Raw genomic sequence first — 24,454 nt, forward strand, 5'->3', positions numbered from 1 at the left:
CAAAAAGGAACAGGATACAAGAGTGCTACCAGAACGCCTGGGATCACGAGATTTAGAGCTGGAAGTACTCTAGGGGTCGTCAAGGCCATCCTTTTCATCGTGCAGATGAAGAAACTAAGGCCCACAGGAGTTAGATGACTGGCCCAGGATCTTCACTGCTAGGAAGTACCTGAGATCGCCTGTGAACTCACAATCCTGACTCCAGGTCTGGCACTTTACCCGTAACACCATGCTGCCCGAGGCATCGGTAAAGGAATCATAAAGGATAAACTACAGGCTTTGGTTGAGAAATAGGGAAGGTTTTAAAAAGGTGACGGGGCATGGGAGGGCATTCCGGGCATGGGGAATGTCACAAGCAAAGGCAAAAAGTCAGGAAAAAGGGGGCAGTGAATAGTCTAGTTGGGTTGGACAGGAAGTAGAGTAGGATAAAGGTGCAAGGGTGCATTGGTGTCAGATTGTGGAGGGCTTTCCACATCTACCCAAGGAGTGTTTCCCCCTTGGCCTAGTCCAGTGCTCGGGACATTGGCATTAATTTGCATTCTGTCCCTGTTTAAGATGCTTGGACCTAGACATATTTCTTATCTGCTGCCTGGTGTAGTTAGAGCTAAAAAGCTTCCCACTAAATTTTCCACCCCACCCCCCTTCATTTGAGTAACTAAGTAACAGGAGCCTTGTGTCCCTGCCAGACATAACAGATGGGGCTTGCCTCAGACATACCACATCCAAGCAGGTACAGAAAGAGGAAAAGCAAGGACATTGCTAAACAAATGCTTGGAAAGTTAAGAAGAATACTTCCCCCTCCTCCCCCAGCCCAGCCCAGCCCAGTCCAGCACCACACTCTTATTAGTCGTTCTACTGAATGACCAGGGGAATAACAATGGACTGACTGAGCAGGTTCTGGCTGTGCCAGTGCCAAGCAAGGGGCCTTGGGGGTTGCTGACAAATTCCTCTGCCAAGCTGTCCTCCTACAGGGCTATTCAGGGATTCCTTCTCCAGTCCTGACTGTGACAAAATATCCCATTGGTGCTTAGGGTCTGCATTCATGATTCAATTAATGAACAAGCATTTATTGAACATCTACTGTGTGCCAGGAACTTTGATAAACACTGGGGACACCAGGACAAAAATGAGTCTTTCTTAAATTGTATTTTGCCCTTTTGAGCATTAACTATACTCACATACACAGAGTAAAGCGAATAGAGGCTGAGCCTGGAGTTGGGAAGACCTGAGTTCAAATCCAGCCTCAAACACTTATTAGCTGTTTTGTTGTTGCTGTTCAGTTGTTCAGTCCTATCTGACTCTTCGTGACTCCACTGGGATTTTCTTGGCAGAGATACTGGAGTGGCTTGCCATTTCCTTCTCCAACTTATTTTACATATGAGGAAACTGAGGCAAACAGAGTTAAGTGACTTGCCCAGGGTCACACAGCTAGCAAGTGTCTGAAGCCGGATTTGCACTCAGGAAGATGAGTTTTCCTGACTCCAGGCCTGGCCCTCTATCCGCTTCTCCACTTGGCTGCCCTTTATTAGCGGTGTAGCCCTGGGCAAGTCACTACCTCTTTTTTTGCCTCAGTTTACCTATCTGTAAAATAATGAGCCCCTATCTCCCAAGGCTGTGGTGAGGACCAAATGAGTTAATAATTGTAAAGAGCTTAACACAGTGCTTGGCACATGGTAAACACGATACAAATGTTGGCTATTATTATTGTTGTATGCACACATATTTATAATTCTTGCTTTTATTTCACATTACATTTTAGCCTGATTTGCATTTATTCTTCCTCTTCTCCCCACCTCCTATAAGGGAAGAGAGACCATAACCAATTCACTCTAAGATATTAGGGACTGACTCCAATACCCTTCCCAAGAAAGACTGAGGATGAAGAGCGAAGTTTAGCTCAAAAGGATTGTTGGTGGTCCTATGTCATGCACCTGGGCAAGGCATTAATTTGGCGTGTGACCCAGAGGAAGTCATATGAATTCAACAAACGTTTATCAAATGCCCTTTATCTGCTAGGGCCTCGGCTAGGCTCGAAGTATACAATGATGAATCATTCCTGGCCTTCAAAGAGCTTATACTCCCATTGGGGTAGTGAAGAAAAGTCCATACAAAGTCATTTGAAGAGGGAAGAAATACATGCTATACAAGTTGCAAAGGAAAAAATACTCTCAAAATGAAAAAAATGAATCAGGGAAGTCTTCGAAGAAGAGATGGCCCAGTAGCTGAGCCTTGAGGAAAAACCAGGAGTCTGACGGGTGATGGACAAGTATAGGGAGGACACTGTAGATGCTGTGGACAGTATGCCACTGTGGGAAGACAAGGGGGAGCCATAGGGAAGGCCAAGTTTAGAGGATGACCGGTGGTCCCATTTGGTTGGAACTTAGAGTGGATGAAGGGGACTAAGTAATATGAACTAAGTATGGAAAGGTAAGGGGGAGCCAGAATGGGAAGGCCTTTCGGACGCCAGGCGGGCAGGTTTGTGTTTTGTCTCTAGGATGATAGGGAGTCATTGGAGATTTTTGAGAAGGGGAGGAGAAAAACTTCTCCAGTGCCTTCTGCCTAGTCCTGTTCATTTCCTGACATCTTCTGTCTCGAGTCTACAATATGTCACTTAGCTGAACTACCACAAGCATCATTTCTCTGGGCCTCATTCTCCCCATCTGTTAGATAATCAGGTCAGATTGGATGATTTCTAAGGCCTTCTCCAGCTATAAAATCCTATGAGGTATTGGGGCAGGGGGAAGGGGGTTGGGTCATAACTCATAGAACTTTAGAACCAGAAGCGGCCAGCAATTAGTCCAATTCCCTCAGTTTACAGATGAGGAAAATGAAGCAGAGAAGATAACATTACTTATCCGAGGTCGTACAACCAGTGGATGGCAAAGCCAGTACTAGAATCCCGTTCTAATACTCCTAGTCAATAAGCATTTATTAAGCTCCTACTGTGTGCCAGGCACTGAGCTAAGTGCTGGGGATACAAAGAAACAGTGCCTGTTCTCCAGGAGCTCACATTCTAATAGGAGAGACAATATGCAAACCTACATACAAACAAGATATATACAGGATAAACTGGAGATAATTTCAAGCGGAAGACGCTAGAATTAAGGGGGATCGGTGTTCTTTTCACTGTTCATATTGTGAGGACTGGGCCTATGATTTGGGTTCTCCTCACTTTAATGGTTGTCACAACTCTCACCCTAACCAGTGGTAAATATTTAACAACCAGCTTGCGTGGTGGGGGAGAGTGTTTCACAGGATACACTTTTAAATTTAATCTGCATTATTAACATTTTCTCTAACACCTTCTAAAGTCTAGTCAATCAGCAAAATAAATCAAGTCCTGATCTGCCAATTTCTGAGGTGTAAAATGTTCACACACAAAAATTGAACAGTCCATTCTCCTCAGCCTGTTTGGCCTGGCTCCAACACATCCTCAAGCCCTGATCCAATGTTTCCTCTAGCCTCTGATGTTGCTATTAGCCTCCTGTAATTCCTGATGAGGGGAGAGAATCTAGTTTTCCTGGCACACAGTTGGTTAGCTGCTTGGGAAAAGCCCAGTTATCAGCTTCTCCTGGGGCTAAGCCTAGGGGTCCCGGATGATGTCTGCAGGGTTTGTTTGCTTCCCCCACCCCCCAAGGAAAAGTCTCTAACCTTGGAGTCCACATCGAAGAAAAGCTTCTCCAGCACCTTCTGCCAGTCGTGCTCATGGACAGACATCTTCTGCAGCATATTATGCATCATGTCATTTAATTGAATTGTGGCAAACTCCAAGTCAGCCCGGCTCGCTTTGAAGGCCAGTGCGCTCTTGTCTGCTTTCTGGTGAGAGAGAAATGACAGAGAGGTTGGACAGTAGCGGGAGAGAGCAAAAGAAAGTTGTCTGCTTTGGCCCATTTACTAAGGCTTTCCAATGTGCTGCAGTTTGTGGGGCACCTGTAAATTCTCTACAATACAATCAGGTGCTTTTCTCACCCCATCCCAGTTCAGCTCCCTGTCTTCCCTTCCCTCTCAGGCCCAACACAGCACTTGCTGATACGCTCACAGACACAAACACAAACATACATATCCACACTTTTCTCTCTAGCATCATCACTAACAAGTCTACTCTCTAGACACAAATTTTGTCAAACGGGAGTGAGGAAACCTGAGTGTTAGGACATACAGCTTTTGGAGCCGCCACACTGTTACTCAAAAAACAAACAAAAAAAGCCCAAACCAGATTGCCTGTGCAAATTCAGAGAGCCATCAGGGATCATGCAAATGGACCTAGGCTATTTCACTTAAAGCCAGTAAACCTATTTGATCAAGATCAAATCACCTAAAATCAATTTGCCAAAAACCAGTTTGTATAATAATAAATTTACCTAATGTTTCTAGTATAAACATCATTTATCAAATTTATAGGATGTTAAGTCTTGTCAAGCCATATATGGATGTATGTGATAAAATGGTTCTTAGCCTCTTAAGCATTTTTGCTTCATTATTTGTGTTTTGAAACATCTTACCTGCTTTTGAGGACTATAAGCATTCTTGCACTTAAAAAGTTCTCAGGACATTAGCAGCATGCAGAAAACAAGCACTAAAGCTACACTTAGACCCTATCTGAATCAGACTGCCCTGAAAGTAGTTTCTCTCACCCAGAATTCCATGCCTGCCTACCAGACCTTGACTGTATTTGTTGACTGTGATCCTGCTTAACCAGTTCTGACCACCCCACTATGGCCCAACCCTGGCCTGGATCATGCTCTGACTTTGTTTATGTCCTAGTTTTATCAGCCTATACCTCTTAGAGCTGAACCTTAAGGATTGATTAGAATTTCCTGCTTTGATGTTTTTAATGTTTAAAAAAATTTTTAGCTAAAAATCCATTAAGTAGTCAAAATTCAGGTGAAATTTAAAACACATCAACAGCCAAGAAGAAATGCATTGTAGACCTTTTACCTCAAAAACAGGTACTTAATAAAGGCCACTAAAAATGAAAATACACCAACAATAATGCAAAAAATACTACATGGTTCAGTGACTAATCAGGTGAAAAGATTGTAAGGTAATCACTTTTAGAGGGTCCTGCTTCTTTTTCACCACTGCAGACCTAGAACGCAAGTAAAAGTGAAGGGAGGGTCTGCTACACTTGGTTTGGGAAAGACTGGACTGGATTGCAGTGAAGTTAGACCTCTAGGCTTACTTCTGTTTCCCAGGTCTTCAGAATCTGGGGGTGGGGGCATGGGACATTGAGATTCCTGACCTGAATGGAGGTGGGGGGACAAAAAGAATTCAGTTACACTACTTTGCTCATTAGAGCAAAGCCACTCTAAACCAGGGCTTCGTATAATTTTTCCACTGGAGACTCCTTCAGCATTTCTTTAACTGTGGGTCTTGAGTTTGAGATCCACAGTTTAAGAAGCACTGGAACTACTTTCAACATCGACTGGCTAAAAAGCAGATTAGTTCTAGAATGGTAACTGTGTTAAAGCAGGCCTTCCATGAAGGAATGTATAGAATTAGTTTATATTAGCTATGAATAGCATTTAAATCTATTTGAGCAAAAAACAAAAACAAAACAACAAAACCATTTTCTTCCTACCTTTCTATATTTGGCAGAAAAAAGAAGAAAACCCACCCTTTATCTCCCATGCCCTGGATTTTATCATCATTCTTTTTAAGACTCAGATAGTGTGGTTGCCTCTCTTTCTAGGTACAGTCCTTAAGGTGTGAAGGTAGGGTAGGTGGGTTTGGTGAGGAGAGTACTATCACCTACTCACCTCTTTCATTTGTTCTTCCATCCGAGTTTTATCCACCTTTCTCATTTCTAGTTGTTTCACCACTATCTTGAGGCCCTAATTTCAAAAGAAAGAGCAGGTTATTCCTCTGAGAAACCTGAGAGGGTATGCTTATTAAAGATTTGGATCCTGTGGGCTCATGGTCCTCAGATCCCAAAAGCAACACCTAGAAGCTGGAAGAATGGAAGAAGGGCTACTTCCTGCTATGATTTTGGACAGAGAAAGACTTTCATAGAAACTCTAATCTCAGAGTGGCAAGTAGGCCCTAGCTACTGTAATGGGAGGGAGGGGCCCTGGAGGTCATTCATTCAGTAATGTGGGAGATCCCATGGAATAGGCGATCTGGCTCCTTGCTAAAGGGTAAGGGGACAAAATGGCTCCTGGTTGATTTTTTGTTAGCCTTGTAAATGGGGAGTGGGGTAGGGATGGAAGGGAATGCGTCAGAGATGATGGGTGACTGAGCCAGAAAGTAGCCCATTCAGCAGGCTATGAAAGAGAAAAGCTCCTCCTTCTTTCAAGCATGCCTTTGGGGACTCTACTAGCTCTCCACGTGGCTTCTAGCAAGGGTGGTGTTTCTTTCCCTTACCCCAGCAACATGAGTCTCAGACACATGTACTTGCCTAGGTGAGTCCTAATGATTGGACCCCCAAATCTCTAGCTGCCTCTTCTCTTTTACATTTCTTTCCCTGAGCCCAGGTCACTAAACAGCATTCTTGAGAAATGGACATTTCTGGCCAAGGAGGCAAGAGAGGTCAGAAGTTCTTGAGGCAGTTTTGGCTGTCCAATGGGAGGTGTTATCTGTAGCTGTACTGCCTCTTGGAGAAGTCCCACAAAGTTGTCTTTGCCTCCCAGGAGAGTTTAAAATAGTTCCACATCACCCATGACACTTGGTGGCCAATACTCTGTGATAAAAACTCCAGTCACAGGGACAAATGAGAAGTTGCTGTATTATTTCAAAATTAAACATGTTTTATTGATGCTGGCTTTTGTTTTTATATAAGTCATTTCTTGAAATATTCCCCTTCCTCTACACACTTCAAAACTGAAAACTTCATTTTAACACAGAATAACAGTTAAGCAAAAACACCTGATAGAGAGTTATATCAGGATGGAAGTTAGGTGGCACAGTGGATGGAGCACTGTACCTGGAGCCAGGAAGAGTGAGTTCCAATCCCATCTCAGACACTTAACAGATGTGTGACAATGGGCAGGTGACTTAATCTCTCCATGCTTCAACTGAAAAAGGACTTCACGGCTCCCAGGGACCCCTCCAGCTCTAAATCTATGATTTTATGATTTGGAAGAGGCAAGATCAATGTAATAAAGTTGAATAATCATTTGATTAGCTATAGAAGTAAGGCAAATTCAGCTCTGCAAAATTGGGGACACAGTTCAAAATGGAAGAGGCCCTGAGTGGCTGCCACCATCAGCAGTGGCTCTGAAGGATACGGACCATCTTTGGGCCATCCTCTGCCCAAGGATCCCAAGTTGTTCTGCTGCTGGCCTAGGGATCTATTTGGATTCCCAAAGCCTAGACTTTCTAGAGGCTTTGGGCCTGAGGATGACCTCGGGGCTAATTTGTAGTCCCTCAGGAATTGTTGCTTAAGAGGACCAAACCTCCTGGAGCCAATTTGGACCAGTTTAGTTAGGGCTATATATTTTAGTAACATTGAGAGAGAAAGGAGAATCAAAGAGGGGACAGGACTTTTACTTGAGATGGATGGGATAATGATAACTGACAGAAGGCAGAGTTGTTCCCTTCTTGTTTCTGTTTTCCCTGCTAAGGAGAATAAATTTTCCTCTGGAAATAGCAGATTACTACAGAGTTGATAACTAAGATAACTGTTGTTTTCATCCTTCATTTTCAAAGAGTTCAAATGACATCAGGAAGATGATGTCTTGAATTACAAGTGAACTGGATTTAAGTGAGGTAGGGCTGTGCAAAGTCATCAGCCTCACTGTTTCCTCCACAGTCATCATAGTCCAGTGGGAAGACATAGGTCAGGATGACTAGTGGTGGCCTGGGATGCAGTGGGTGGCCCTGGTCTTTTTAAACTAGGGTCTTTCCCAGGTCTCAAGATAACTAAAGAGATACTAAAGGAGCACTTGGCTGTCTGTAATGAGGTCAAGTCACCAGTCCCAGATTACCTACATACCTGAGTCCTAAAAGGACTGGCAGATGTGATTGTTGAACCACTGTTAGTGATATTTAAAAGATTATGGAAAGTGGGAAAGATGCCACAAGAATGAGGAAGGACAAACGTTGTACTGATGTCCAAAAAAGGGAAGAGAACAGAGGCTACAAGCTATAGATTGTTAAGATATATTGCAATGCCCGGGAAGATTCTAGAGCAGATCATTAAGTGCCTGGCACTTAATGATCTAGGAAGGGCAGTGGTGATCACAGGAAGCCAGCATGAACACCATCAGGAACAGGTCATGAAAGACTACTTTCATTTTCTTTTCTTGACAGGATTACTAAACTTTTAGATAAGGTGAATGTTTTGTGTATAGTTCATCTAGATTTTTAGCAAAGCATTCGATAAAGTATCATATTCTTCAGTTGAAAAGGTGGAAAGATGTTTAAATGATACTATAATTAAAATAGTCTCTTAAGTGGTTGGACCACTAGATCCAGAGTACTTGTTAATGGTTCAGCATCAGCATGACAAGAAGGCTCCCCTGAACTACCCCAGGGATCTTTGTTTGGTCTCTTGCTACTAACGTTTTTATCAGTGACTTGGGCAGCTAGGTAGTGCGGTAGATAGAGCGTCAGGCCTGAAGCCTGGAAGATTCATCTTCTTGAGTCCAAATCTGCCCTCAGATACTTACTAGCTGTGTGACCCTGGGCGAGTCATTTAACCCTGTCTGCCTGAGTTTCCTCATCTGTAAGATGAGCTGGTGAAGGAAATGGCAAACCACACTAGTATCTTTGCCAGGAAAACCTGAAATGGGGTCACAAAGTGTTTAGATCTGACTGAAAAAATGACTGAACAACAACTGAATCAGTGACTTAGATAAAGACATGGCTGGCATGCTCATTAAATTCACAGATGCTAAAAAGTTAATACAGATGCTACTGATGCTGATTATAAATATCTGTGTGTGGTTGAAAAGGCTAACACCTGAAGCACACCAGAGGTAGTGAGGTAGTACAGTGGATAGAACATGGCTCTGGAGTCAGGAAGACCTGAGTTCAAATCTAGCCTCAGACACTTATTACCTGGGTGACACTGGGCGAGTCACTTAACTTTTATCTGCCTTCATGAGGTGCCTCACACACACATAACAGGCACTTAATAAGTGCTTGTTTCCTTCCCCTTCCCCCTTGGCTAACAGGGACCTGTCCATGCTGTGAACCCATCAAAGAAGCAGCTTATTTTTAGAAAGTCTGTCAGGACTTGTGGCTTTGATGCTGTAAGCTCATAGTGATGCAAGAAAATCATGAAAAAAGAGTCAATAGCTTAGTAAAGTACAAAAAATAGTGAAGAAAATAACACCTTAAAAAAACCAAAATGGTCCAAATTGTTTTTTTTTTTTTAAAAAGGCACAAAAATCCAATGAAGAGAAAAATACCTTAAAAAGCAGAATTAGCCAAACGGAAAAAGTGGTGCAAAAATTCACCAAAGAAAAGAACTCCTTAAAAAGTAGAAATGGCCAAATGGAAAGGGAGATATAAAAGCTCACTGAAGAAAATAATTCCCTAAAGATTAGAATTGGAAAATAGATCTAGGAGAGATCATTTAAGAATTTCTAAACTACTCGAAAGCCATGATCAAAAAAAGAGCCAAGATATCACCTATCAAGAAATTATCAAGGATATCTACCAAAGGGTAAAATAGAAATTGAAAGAATCCATTGATCACCTCCTGAAAGAGATTCCAAAATGAAAATTCCCAAGAATATAACAGCCAAATTCCAGAGGTCCCATGTCAAGGAGAAAATATTGCAAGCAGTCAGAAAGGAACAATTAAAATATCGTGGAGTCATAGTCAAGATAACACAAGATTTAGCAGCTTCTACATCAAAGGATTGGAGGGTTTAGAATATGGTATTCCATAGGGCAAAGGAGTTAGGATTACAACCAAGAATCACCTACCCAGCAAAACTGAGTATAATCCTTAAGGAGAAAAAATGGATATTCAAAGTAAAAGTCTTTCAAACATTCCTGATGAAAGGATCAGAGCTGAATAAAAAATATTACTTTCAAATACAAGATGCAGGAGAAGTATAAAGAGGTAAACACGAACGAGAAATCGTAAGGGGTTCAATAAAGTTAACTTGCTTACATTCCTATGTGGGAAAATTATACTTGTTATTCCTAAAAACTTTCTCATTATTAGGGTAGTTAGGAGTCTACACAGATGGAGGGCATAGGTATGAGTTGAATAGGATGGGATGATTATCTAAAAAAAAAAATTAAGGAATAAGAGGAATGCCCTAGGAGAAGCAGAAAGGGAGGGGTAGAATGGGGTAAATTATCTGACATTAAAGAGGTGTGAAAGAGCTTTTACAGTGGAGGAGAAGATGGGGGAGTTGGAGAGGACTGCATAAACCTTATTCTCATCAGAATTGGCTCAAAAAAGAAATAGAATGCATGCTCAGTTGGGTATAAAAATCTATCTTACTCCACAGGAAAGTAGAAGGGGAAGGAGATAAAAGAAGGGAGCGGGGGATAGAAGGGAGGGTAGATTAGAGCCGGTACTAGTCAGAAGCAAAACAATTTTAAGGATGGACAGGGTGAAAGGAGTAGGATAAACAGAAAAATAGGATGGGTAAAATACAGAGTAAACATCATTATGAAAAATATTTTATAGCCACATTTTTCTGATAAAGACCTTATTTCTCAAATATATAGAGGACTGCATCAAATTTATAAAAATAAGATCTATTCCCCAGCTGATAAATGGTCAAAGGATATGAATAGTTAGTTTTCAGATGAAGTAATCAAAACTCTCTATAGTCATATGAAAAATGCTCTAAATGACTATTGATTAGAGAAATGTAAATTAAAACAACTCTGAGCTACCACTCCGTACCTATCAGATTGGAAAATATGACAGAAAAGGAAAAAGACAAATGTTGGAAGGGATGTGTGAAAACGGGGACACTAATGCATTATTGGTGGAGTTGTAAACTGATCCAGCTATTCTGTAGAGCAATTTGAAATAAGCCCCAAGGACTATAAAACCATGCATACCCTTTGACCCAGCAATACAGCTGCTAGGTCTGTATTACCCAAAGAGATTAAAAAAACCCAAAAGGAAAAGGACTTATTTGTACAAAAATATTTATAGCCTTTTGTGGTGGCAAAGAATTGGAAATTGAAGGGATCCCCATCAATTGGGGAATTGCTGGACAAGTTTTAATGTACAATTGTGATGGAATACTATTGTACTATAAGAAATAATGAGCAGGATGCTCTTAGAAAAACCTGGAAAAACTTACATGAACTGAAGCAAAGTGAAATGAGCCAGGAGAACATTGCACACACTGACAGCAATACACTACAATGATCAACTGTGAGTGACTTAGCTACTCTCAGCAATACAATGATCCAAGATAATTCCGAAGGACTTGGGATGAAAAATGCTATCCATCTCCAGAGAAAGAACTGATGGAGACTGAATGCAGACTGAAGCATGCCTTTTTTTACTTTCTTTTTCTTTTTTTTTGTCTGTGTTTTCTTTCACAACATGACTAATATAGAAATGTTTCACATGACTACACATTTATAACCTGTATCAAACTGCTTGCTTTCTCAATGAGGGAAGGGAACAGAGGGAGAGAACTTGGAACTCAGAATTTTAAAAAGTGAGGATTAAAATTGTTTTTACATGTAATTGGGGAAAATAAAATATTAAATACTAAAAATAATATAAAAGACTTTTTTACATGACAAATATATCATCAATAAAAAGGAAAAGCAGATTGAGGGAAAAGTAGTAGGAATATTTCTGATAAAAATCTGAAATACAAAGCCTAAAAGTAACTGTCACAAATTAATAATAACTGAAGTTGATCTAAAGCTTTAAGGTTTTTCAAAGCATGAGATATTATTTTGTTGATTATCTAGACTTAAGAAAGTGATGGAGAAAATGTTGCACATACCCTTTTATCCCCCCTTGGAGAACCAGTTGTTAAAAGGTTTGCCAGCGCACCCCAGTTAGGTCTCATCTTCTCCAAGTTCAGCAACCTCTCTACGTTATCACAGTGCTTTTCTCATTTATAAGAATTTATATGCAAAAGATCCATTCCACAATAAATAGAAGGTTAAAGAATATTAACAGGCAGTACTCCAAAGAAGAAACATAAATTGTCAACAGCTTCCTGAAAAAGACTTTCAGACTGTCATAATTGGATAAGTACAAATAAAACAACTAGGAGGTATCAACTTATTTACACTCGTTAATTTGGCAGAGGTACTTTAAAATGTCTCCAACTATGAAAAATAATAATAATGACAAAGACTTCAGTGGATCCGTTATCTCACGATGCAGGTATTCCCTCCAACGATGCAGACTGCCATTGTCCATCTATGCCTTTTCATCTTTGGTGATCCTTGTCCATGTCGTTCTGGAAATTTTCCTCAAGAAGTCCACTGGGCATATTAGAGGCCTTCTTCTAGAGGCCCTGCTTTTGATTCACGACCAGGCACACTGATTTTCCAATTATACACCCCTTGGATGATATCTTTTACACCTCTTTGTACACGCAATTTGTCATGTGTAATATTCCAAAGTCCTTCTAATCCCACCACAGATCTTTCCATTGACCTTTGAGTTATCTACAGTTTTGATTCCTATTTTATGGTTCACAGCCATATGGCTTTGCCAGAAGAATACCAATGTTAAAAAGATGGGATTGTGTTTCAGGGAGTCACTTAGGACTATTGAAAACATTGAGCAATTTACCCAGTGTAATCCAGCCCACACTCTTCCTCCTTTTCAATTCTGGGCCTACGTCATGGCTTATCTGCAGTGTCTGACCAAGATTTACATATTTCATATCAGACTTGATGACAGTCATTCTTCTTCATCCATGTGGCTTTTTGTTTGTGCATAGTTAAACTGAAGTCTTTAAATAATTTTTTTATTATTATGAACTTGACAAACACCAACAAACATGAACATTTCCTCATATAAAAAAGAGAATTATGTATGATGCTATGAATCTCCATAATATATAGCTTTTAAAAAGTATATATTAAATTTAACATGATAGTTCCAACATTACCCTATCTCCTTCTGAATTTCCTTCCGCTTTCTTCTGAGTTTTTTTCTTTTTGTTCTACTGATTTTTTCTTTCTTTTTCTTCTTTTTTTGCTATAACTGTCACTAACTGCCCATGCCCCCTGCCCCAGATTCATCTCCATAATTCTCTCCCTCCAAAAAAAAAATAATGCTTTTCCTTGTAACAAATAAGTATAATCACTCAAAACAAATCCACACATTGGCTCTGACTGAAAATGTATGTCTCATTCTGTACGTGCGTTCAACATTTCTCTGCCAAGATGTGGGAAGCATACTTCATCATCAGCCTTCTGGATTAAACTGAAATGTTCTGCATGATTAGGGATGTCATTTAGGAGGCAATATTTTGGGGCTTGATGAGATCGGAATGCCATCCATAACAGTCAGTCAACAAGTATTTAATAAGTGCTTTCTTATGTTCTAGGCCCTGGGCTAGGCACTAGGTACACAAATACAATCAAAAGAAAGACAATTCTTTCTCTTAAGGAGCTTACATTCTAATAGGAGAAGCCAACATATAAAAGGGAATTGAAAAGGGAGGGGAGGGGAGGAAAGAAGATGAGTTGGATGGGAAAGTATTTGGGAAGCCATGGTGGTCAACCAGGAGAAGAATGCAGGATGGAGCTCTGGGCTTTTCCTCAAAATGGAGGTTTCAGGAGGGATTCACCAGCGCGGAGAAGGGGACCACAGTGTAGAGGGATGTTCCAGACTGAGAAGGCCACTGGGACAGAGGAAACTTCTAGGGTGAGAAGGCAATTGAGATTGGTGGCAAAGGCTGGAGAGTCAGAAGCAGAGTTGAGAGATCATGGTTGTTGTTATCGTTCAGTCGTGTTGAACTCTGTGACCCAATTGGGGTTTTCTTGGCAAAGATACTAGAGTGGTTTGCCATTTGCTTCTCCAGCTCATTGTACAAATAAAGAAACAAATACAGTTGTGACTTCAGGCCAAACACTCTATCCACTATGGCACCACCTAACTGCCCTTCCTAAGTCTAGAAATCAACAAAGCAATAAGTTATCTGTTGTTGTTCAGTCATATCTAACTCTTTGTGACTCCATTGGAGTTTTCTTGGCAGAGATATGGAGTGGTTCGCCATTTTCTTCTCCAGTTCATTTTACAGATGAGGAAACTGAGGTAAACAGAGTGAAATGACTTGCCCAGGGTCATATAGCTAGTAAGTATGTGAGGCCAGGTTTGAACTTAGGAACATGAGTCTCCAGGCCCAGCACTCTATCCACTGCCACCTAGCTGTCCCAGAGCTGGGAGAAGAATGCAGCAAAGAGGAAACATCTTTCCATTTAGCAGCAGCTTCCTTACCTGGGGGATGGGAATAAGCATTTTATAGTGCTTACTATGTGCCAAGCACTTTTTACAAATATTTTTTCATTTGATCTTCACAACCACCTTGACAGGAATTCTTATCCCCGGTGCCCAGAGTCACAATAGCTAGTAAATTCTGAGGCTTTACATCTTCCACTTTCATTTCCATGGAGAATTTAGTATCACTTGAAATCCACTGCCTCTAGCAGTATGCCTAGTGAACAAGGATCTCACATTTAGAACACTTGCAATGAAGCTAAAATCATAGGTGGATTAAAGATTACATGATTTGGCTGGGGCCTCCCTTCCCCTCCTCCCTCTTCCCCTGGACCCCTATCCCTGGGGCCGTCTGTTTAAAAAAGAATAAAAGGATTTAAAAAAAAAAGATTACATGATTTGTACTACCCTGGGCTTCCTCTTCTGCTATGCTATCACCTTTGGAGGGTAAAAGAGAATTACAAAGAACCAAGAGCTATTTTGTATTCTTCTTTGTTTTATGGGCCACAGTGGCCTAAGAATTGATTCCCTAGCGGCTAGCCTACCAGCAAAGGTTCCTCTCTCCACCTGTGTAGGCTGGAACTCAGAAAGTATATGAGTCAGATAACGAGCCCGTAACTGATGCATTTCTAGCAAGATATGACCTGTGACGAGTCGACAAAGGCTTCAGGAACTCAGTGCCACGGCAACTGCTCCATTAGGTCTATGGCCCAAAGAGATCAAAGAAAAAGGAAATATGTACAAAAATATGTATAGTAGCCCTTTTGTGGTGGCAAGGAGTTGGAAACTGAGGTGATGCCCATCAACTGGGGCATGACTGAACAAATTATGGTATACGAATGTGATAGAATAGTATTGTGCTCTAAGAAATGACAAGCAAGGAGATTTCAGAAAAACCTGGGAAGCCTTGTATGAACTGATGCAAAAGGAAGTGAGCAGAACCAGGAGAATTGATTGTGTGTGTGTGTGTGTATATGTATATATATATATATATATATATATATACACACACACACACACATACATACATACATATAGATAGATATGTGTACGTATGTTTATATATATATATATATATACAGCAATTTGTTAAGATAATCAACTGTGAAAAACTTGGTAACTCCGATCAACACAGTAAACAACCACAGTTCCAGAGGACTCAGGAAGTAAAATACTATGCTCCTCCAGTTTGAGAACTGATGGTCTCAGAGTGAAGACTGAAGTATATTTAAATTTCCTGTATCTTCTTTGCCTTTTTTTTCCAACATGGCTAATGTGCAAGTATGGTTTGCGTGACTTCATATGTATAATGAATATTGTATTTCTTGCCTTATCAATGGGTAGGGGAAGGGGTGAAGGGAGGGACAGTACTTGGAGCTGAAAATAAAACTTAAATTAAAAAAAGAACTCAGGGCCAGCAAAAACAAATTCAGAAAAATAGGAAAAAAAAAAGAAATCAGAGAGGGACATGACAGGAAATAGGGTGTTTACGGTTACTATCCTATTAAAAGTTAATTTATATATTTTTTAAAAGAACAGTTTAATGTTTCATTTTTGTTGGTTTTTAATGTCTATTTCTGTTGATAGTTACTAAGTTTAGAATAAATAATTGAAAAGGAAAAGAACCAGGTATCTTGACATTCCACATTAGGCTTTTTTTCTGCTGCATCACATCAGTAGGCAATTTGAATGAAACCATTTCACCTTAGCACTCACTAACCACCCTAAGCCTTTAACCACTCCTCAATCAAAGGAGTTATTTTTGCCTTTCTTTGTATCTCCGGCACTTAGCACAGTGCCTGGCTCATAGTAAGCCCTTAATAAATGCTTGTTGACTAACCAACATTCTAAATAGAACCTTCCAATCCTTCTCTATATCTGGTACTTATCCTGCTCCCAAGCTAACCAATTCCTACCTCTTGCTTTTCTTTCTTTTTTTTAATTTTTAAAAATATTCATTATTTATAACATTCTTTTTTAAAATTTTGAGTTGCAAATTCTCTCCCTTCCTCCTGGCCCTCTCCCACCCACTGAGAAGGCAAGCAGTATGACATTAATTATACATGTGAAATCATGCAAAAAATATTTCCGTATTAGCCATATCACAAAAAAAAGGAGGGAAAAAAGAAAGTGATTTCCTGGTTCTTCTCACTTCACTTTGTATCAGTTTATATGTATGTGTATGTGTGTGTATAGACATATATGTATGTGTGTGTATTGTGTGTGTGTAGGCACACAGACATACAGGCAATCCTTTATCAGAGTAAAGGATATCTAAACATTGGAAATATTACAGAAGATTAAATTGATAACTTTGATTACAGAATAGCAAAATTATATTATAGATCTTCCCATGTTTTTCTGAAACCATCTCCTCTACCTGTCACTTCTTATAATACAACAGTACTCTATCACAATCATTCCCCAATCAACCCAATTCTTTGTACCACAAATATTTTTGTCTATAGGTCTTTTTCCTTTTTTAAAAATGTCTTTGGGGCACAGATCTAGTAGTGGTATTGCTGGGTCAAAGGGTATACACATATAGTACTTTGGGCATAGTTACAAATTGTTCTCCAGAATGGTTCTCCACTAATAGTTCATTAGTGTGCCTATTTTCCCTCATCCCTTCCAGCATTTGTTATTTCTGATATGTATGAGGTGGCACCTCAAAGTTGTTTTGATTTACATTTCTCCAATCAATAGTGATTTAGGGTATTTTTTTCAAATGACTATATATAGTTTTGATTTCTTCCTCTGAAAACTGTGTGTTCCTAGCCCTTCACAAGTTGGAGTCATTGACTTAGTTCCTTATATACCTGAGAAGAGACCTTTATCAGAGAAACTTGCTATAAAATTTTTTATATTATTTCATTGTCTAAGGCACCTTTTATCAAAATGTGGCTTCCCTGATTATCTTTTAATTAGGTCTATTTTTGCATTTGCTTTGTCTGAGATCATGATTGCTACCCCTGTCTTTTTTACTTCAACTAAAGCACAACAGATTCTGCTCCATCTCTTTATTGTAACTCTCTGTGTGTCTTTCTGTTTCAAGTGTGTCTTTTGAAAACAACATATTGCTGGATTCTAGTTTCTAATCCATTCTGCTATCTGCTATCATTTTAAGGGTGAGCTCAACCCATTCACATTTACAGTTATGATTACTGTGTATTTCCCATTTCCCATTACCTTCTGTATATCCTTCCCTCTCTTTTTATCTCGTCCTTATTGAAAAGCCTGTTTTGCTTCTGACCACTGCCTCCTTAGTTTGCCCTCTCTTTTATTATTCCCCTCATTTTCTCTTATCCCTTTCCCCTCTTATTTCCCTGTTCGGTAAGATAGATTTCTATACCAACTGAGTGTGTGTATGTGTCTATATACTTACACATACACACACGTATATCTATATCTACACATGCGCATACACACACACACATACACATATACATATACGAATGTACACACACACACACAGACACACACAGAGACAGGGTGTCCCTAAAGTCTGGACACATAGGAAATCTCATTAATATCTCATTAACTATTTCACCAAAGACTCTGTGTTGTTCAGCGAGTTTTTTTTTCTGGGGTATGCTAAAGGAGAAGGCATACTCAATGAAAATCACAGATGCAGCACACTTGATTGAACACGTAAAGAGTGAATATGCTAAAATTGACGGCAATGTGGAGTTACTGCATGGAGTTCATGTGAATCTTGCAAAGCACATCAGCCTTTGATTCACAAAGGATGGAAATCATATTGAAGATGTTATCTGTTAATATTCCAATTAAATAAAATGTTGTTGAAAATTTCATTCATTTCTTGAAAATATGCATTTTTCCCTATGTGTCCAGACTTTAGGAATACCCTGTATATATACTCTTCCCTAACTGAACCAGTTCCAATGAGAATCAGGTTCAAGCATTGCCCCCTCCTCCATTTCTCCCTGTACTATAAAAGCTCTTCCTTGTATGCCTCTTTCATGTGAGATAATTTTCCTCACTAAAAATAAAGTGAAAAAACTATACTTCGATTTGCACTCAGAGTCCATCCGTTCTATTTCCGGAGGTGGATAGCATTTCTTATCATTAGTCCTTTGGAATTTTCTTACATCACTGTACTGATCAGAGAAGCTAAGTCTTTCACAGTTGGTCATCATTACAATATTGCTGTTACTCTCTTCCCCCTTCTCCCAGTGCATCCCTCTTTTTCATCTGTTTACTTTTTTTTTAGCTCATCCCACTGTAATTGACTTGTACCCATGCCCTCTGTCTAGGCAGACTACTTCTAACTGTCCTAATGATGATAGAGTTCTTAGGAATTACATGTGTCATCTTCCCATACAGGAATGTAAACAGCTCTTATGATTTCTCTTTCATGTTTACCTTCTTGTGCTTCTTTTGAGTCTTGTGTTTAACTGTCAGATTTTCTGTTCAGCTCTGTTCAGCTTTTTTTCAATAGGAATGCATGAAAATCCTCTATTTCACTAAATATCCATTATTTTCCCCTGAAGGATTATACTGCTTTACTGGATGGGATGGGTTATTCTTGGTTGCAATCCTAGCTCCTTTGCCTTCGGGACTATCATATTCCAAGCAATCTTCTTCTTTAACATGGACTGTGATTCTGATTATGGCACTACAATATTTGGATTGTTTCTGGCTGCTTGTCACATTTTCTCCTTGACCTGGGAGCTCTAGAATTTGGCTATAATATTCCTGGGAGTTTTCATTTTGAAATCTCTTTCAGGAGGTGATTGGTAGATTTTTTCAAATTCTATCTTACTCCCTGGATCTAAGATATCAGGGCAGTTCTCCTTGATGATATCTGGAAAGATGATGTCTAGGCTTTTTTTTTTTTTACCATGGCTTTCAGATAGTTCAATAATTCTTAAATTATCTCTCCATGATCTATTTTCCAGGTCAGTTGTTTTTGAATAAAATATTTCACATTTTCTTCTATTTTTTCATTCTTTTGAGTTTGTTTTATTGTTTATTGATATATCATTGAGTTATCAGCTTCCAGTTGCTCAATTCTAATCTTTAAGTAATTATCTTCCTCAGTGAGCCTTTGTACCTCTTTTTCTATGTGGCCAATTCTGCTTTTTAAGGAGTTCTTTTCTTCAGTGAATTTTTGTGCCTCTTTTTGCCATTAGACCAATTCTGTTTAAGGTGTTATTTTCTTCAGTATTTTTTTATGCCTCTTTTGTTGTTGTGAAGTCATTTTTCAGTCATGTCCAACTCTTTGTGACTCATTTGGGGTTTTCCTGTTACCATTTCCTTCTCCAGCTCATTTTGTAGATGAGGAAACTGAGGCAAACAGGGTTAAGTGACTTGCCCAAGATCACATAGCTAGTCCATATCTGAGGCCAGATTTGAACTCAGGAAAATGAGTTTCTAATTCCAGGCCTGGCACTCGATCCATTGAACCACCTAGCTGTCCTGTGCTTCTTTTGCTAAGCTATTAATTCTCTTCATAATTTTCTTGCATCACTCTTACTTTTTTCCTATTTTTTTCCCTACCACTCTTATCTCTTTAATTCTCCTAGGAATTTTTATTGGGCTTCTGTCTAATTAGCATTTTTTGAGGCTTTGGTTGAAGCTGTTTTCATATTGTCTTCTTCTGATTTTGTGTCTTGGTCTTCCATGTCACCAGAGTAGCTTTTTGTGGTCAAGTACTTTTGTTGCCGTTGTTTGCTCATTTTTTTAGCCTATTTCTTGACTTTGTACTTTATCTTGGTGTTCAGGCGCCTTGTCTCAAGCTTCAGGCTTTTTTGTGCTGCTGTTTTCAGAGCTAGTTTTGAGCATTTGCAAGTTTTGGGTGCTTCCAGGTGGTGTGATTGAGGGACAGGTGTGATCATTGCTCTCCTGGTTTCCAGACTGCTCCTTACCCAGGAAGAGCCCCTGCTCCTCTGCAGCTGCTGGTGCTCCTCTTGGCCCTGGAAATGTGACCAGAGCCCCTTTCGCTCCTGCCGCCACAAGCACTGGTGCTCCCCTCCGCCTTGGAACTGCAACCAGGGGCCCAGCTCCCTTGTGACCAACCACAAATACTCCTCTCTGCCTTGGAACTGAAACTCAGAAGTTCATACGGGCAATAGAGTTGCCAGTTAGGGGCAGTTGCACCCAGTGCCAGCAGAGGGTGCCCTATAATCTCCTTCTGGCCAGCTGTCAGACCCCCCTCACTGTCTCTGGGCTGAGAGTGGCCTACGCTGCTGTTGCTGCAGCCACTACTACAGCTGCCTCCAAGGGCACCACTGGGGTCACCATGTACACTTTGGTCAGGCTTCTGGTGTCCCTGGTGTCACAGACCTTTCCTGTTGAGCTGTCTTAGGCTGGAAAAATGCCTCACCCTGACCTTTTGTTGGCTTTGCTGCTCTAAAATTCAATTTGAAGCCTTATCTTAGAGTTGTTTGGAGGTGAATGTTGGGAGAGATTTGTCTAGGTTGCTGCCTCTAATCTACCGTCTTAGCTCCCTGCTTTTCTATTTTTAAAAATAGAATTTTCATTGATATCTTGTTTTTATGTTACCTAGATTTTCTCCCTATATCTCTCCCTCTCTCCCCTCCCAGAGAGCTATTTATTATAACAAAGAATTATTTAGAAGGGGAAAAAAATCAGCAAAACCAATTAACAAATCAAAAAAATATGCCATTGGGGGCAGAGCCAAGATGGTGGCCGGAAAGCAGGGACTTGCGTGAGCTCCCTACCAGGTCCCTCCAAAAACCTGTAAAAAATGGCTCTGAACAAATTTCAGAACTGCAGAACCCACGAAATAGCAGAGGGAGGCAGGGCGTCAGCCCAGGACAACCTGGATGGTCACTGGGTGAGGTCTATCGGGCACGGAGCTGGGAGTGGAGGGGAGTGGAGGGGAGTGGAGCGCAGTGTGGGTGGTGGCAGGACCAACCAGACCAGGAGCCAGACGGAACAAGCCCTAGCGCCCTGAATCAGTGAGCTGTGGCAGTTACCAGACTTCTCAACCCACAAACACCAAAGACAACAGAGAAGGTTAGCGGGAAAAGCTGCGGGGACAGAGTGGAAGGAATTCATGGTTCGGCTATTGCCCCGGGGGCGGCGGAGGTGGTGCAGCTACAGAACTACAGCTGCAGTTGCTTTAGATCCCAGGCCCACCTGGTGGGAAGAATTAAGTGGCGGATCAGAGCAGGAGTGCAGAGCCTCCTTAAGATTTGCGTCAGGTCCGGGTTGGTGGTTCTTGGGGAACGAGGAGTGCTGGTGTGGCAGAGCTGGCTGTATAGAAATAGCTCTGAAAACAACAGCGCATCCCCTCAAGCTTGGAACAAAGTACTCTCTACTCTTCAAGCAGTCATACCCTGACAAAAAACTCAAAGGTCAAGTAAGTTGGCTGGGAACATGGCCAGGCAGAGAAAACGGACTCAGATTCAGTCTCAGACTTTGGAATCTTTCTTTGGTGACAAAGAAGACCAAAACATACACCCTGAAGAAGTCAACAAAGTCAAAAAGCCTACATCAAAAGCCTCTGAGAAAAACATGAACTGGCCTCAGGCCATGGAAGAGCTCAAAAAGGACTTGGAAAAGCAAGTTAGAGAAGTAGAGGGAAAATTGGGAAGAGAAATGGGAGTGATGCAAGAAAATCATGAAAAACAAGTCAATGACTTGCTAAAGAAGACACAAAAAAATACAGAAAAAAATACTGAAGAAAAAAACAACTTAAAAAATAGACTAACTCAAATGGCAAAAGAGCTCCAAAAAGCCAATGAGGAGAAGAATGTCTTGAAAGGCAGAATTACCCAAATGGAAAAGGAGGTCCAAAAGACCACTGAAGAAAATACTACCTTAAAAATTAGATTGCAGCAAGTGGAAACTAGTGACTTTATGAGAAATCAAGATATTATAAAACAGAACCAAAGGAATGAAAAAGTGGAAGACAATGTGAAATATCTCATTGGAAAAACCACTGACCTGGAAAATAGATCCAGGAGAGATAATTTAAAAATTATTGGACTACTTGAAAGCCATGATCAAAAAAAGAGCCTAGATATCATCTTTCAAGAAATTATCAAGGAGAACTGCCCTGATATTCTAGAGCCAGAGGGTAAAATAGAAATTGAAAGAATCCACCGATCTACTCCTCAAAAAGATCCCAAAAAGAAAACTCCTAGGAATATTGTTGCCAAACTCCAGAGCTCCCAGATCAAGGAGAAAATACTGCAAGTAGCCAGAAAGAAACAATATGAGTACTGTGGAAACACAGTCAGAATAACACAGGATCTAGCAGCTTCTACATTAAAGGATCGAAGGGCTTGGAATATGATATTCCGGAGGTGAATGGAGTTAGGATTAAAACCAAGAATCACCTACCCAGCAAAGCTGAGTATCATGCTCCAAGGCAAAATATGGATTTTCAACAAAATAGAGGACTTTCAAGCTTTCTCAGTGAAAAGACCAGAGCTAAACAGAAAATTTGACTTTCAAACACAAGAATCAAGAGAAGCATGAAAAGGTAAACAAGAAAGAGAAATCTCAACGGACTTACTAAAGTTGAACTGTTTTGTTTACATTCCTACTTGGAAAGATGATGTGTATGATCATGAGACCTCAGTATTAGGGTAGCTGAAGGGAATATGCATATATATGTGTATATATATATATTTGTATATATATGTGGGTATTATATATATATGTGTATGTATGCATGTATATGAGTATGCGTATTATATATATGTATACAGAGGGCACAAGGTGAGTTGAATATGAAGGGATGATATCTAAAAAAATGAAATCAAATTAAGGGATGAGAGAGGAATATACTGAGAGAGGGAGAAAGGGAGAGATAGAATTGGGTAAATTATCTCTCATGCAAGTGGCAAGAAAAAGCAGTTCTGCAGGAAGGGAAGAGGGAGCAGGTGAGGGGGAATGAGTGAATCTTGCTCTCATTGTATTTGACCTGAGGAGGGAATACCATACACACTCAATTGGGTATCTTACCCCACAGGAAAGAAGGAGGAAGAAGATAAAAAAGGGGGGATGATAGAAGGGAGGGCAGATAGGGGGAGAAGGTAATCAAAAACAAACTCTTCTGAAAAGGGACAGGGTCAAGGGAGAAAATTCAATAAAGGGTGATAGGTTAGGAAGAAGCAATATATAGTTAGTTTTTCACAACATGAGTATTGTGGAAGGGTTTTACATAATGATACACATGTGGCCTATGCTGAATTGCTTGCCTTCTTAGAGAGGGTGGGTGGGGAGGGAAGAAGGGAGAGAATTTGGAACTCAAAATTTTAAAAACAGATGTTCAAAAACAAACAAAAAAAAAGTTTTTGCATGCAACTAGGAAATAAGATACACAGGCAATGGGGCGTAGAAATTTATCTTGCCCTATAAGAACGGAAGGGAAAAGAGGATTTGAGGGGAGTGGGGTGACAGAAGGGAGGGCTGACTGGGGAACAGGGCAACCAGAATATACACCATCTTGGAGTGGGTGGGAGGGTAGAAATGGGGAGAAAATTCGTAATTCAAACTCTTGTGAAAATTGATGCTGAAAACTAAATATATTAAATAAATTTAAAAAAATATGCCATTACATATGCAATATTACATGCCCATGGATCCTGACTTCTGCAAAAGGTGGAGGGGATTTGTCTTTTCATTTCTCTCTATAATTCAGTGCTATAATTTACCTAGACAAAAACCTTTTCTTCTGTTATTTCTTCCGCATTCATCCCTAACTAGCTTAGTTTTAGTGCTTACCTGTTTCTTATCTCCTCAGCCTAGCACATCAACTATGCCTTCTGAAACTCCCACTCTATTGTTAACAACTCCTTCCCTTCACCCTAGGGTCTCTTTCATGCCCTTTCCATTTTATAGTACTCAACTGCTCCTTGAAAACCTGGTTTTTCTTTAAGGACATGTCCCGGGCTACTCCTTCTCTCATGTATACTAACACACAGGGCCAGGAGAAAGAGTCAGCATCCTGTGTTTCCCATGACTAGTTCCAGATGCCCCCATGACAATAATAACTCAACAACCTGTCATCCTTTGAAAGTTCACAGTCTGACTATACCACCCAGTCCAGATCCTTGTTGCTCTAGGTTGGGCCTCTCCTTCCACAATAAATTCAATACCTGTTTC

General features: G+C 40.3%; 1 protein-coding gene across 1 annotated transcript in view; it reads right to left on the reverse strand.

Moving 5' to 3' along the window:
- C9H16orf96 (chromosome 9 C16orf96 homolog) overlaps positions 1 to 24,454 on the reverse strand; it is a 61,111-nt gene that overhangs the window by 13,597 nt on the left and 23,060 nt on the right. The window contains exons 11-12 of the mRNA XM_036737465.1: positions 5,760 to 5,834; positions 3,652 to 3,816 (exon numbers count right to left, since the gene is read on the reverse strand). Coding sequence (XP_036593360.1) covers positions 3,652 to 3,816; positions 5,760 to 5,834 — 240 coding nt within the window. The remainder of the gene's footprint in view (positions 1 to 3,651; positions 3,817 to 5,759; positions 5,835 to 24,454) is intronic.

The sequence above is a fragment of the Trichosurus vulpecula genome, chromosome 9, assembly GCF_011100635.1.
Source record: "Trichosurus vulpecula isolate mTriVul1 chromosome 9, mTriVul1.pri, whole genome shotgun sequence".
NCBI classification, from domain to species: Eukaryota; Metazoa; Chordata; class Mammalia; order Diprotodontia; family Phalangeridae; genus Trichosurus; species Trichosurus vulpecula.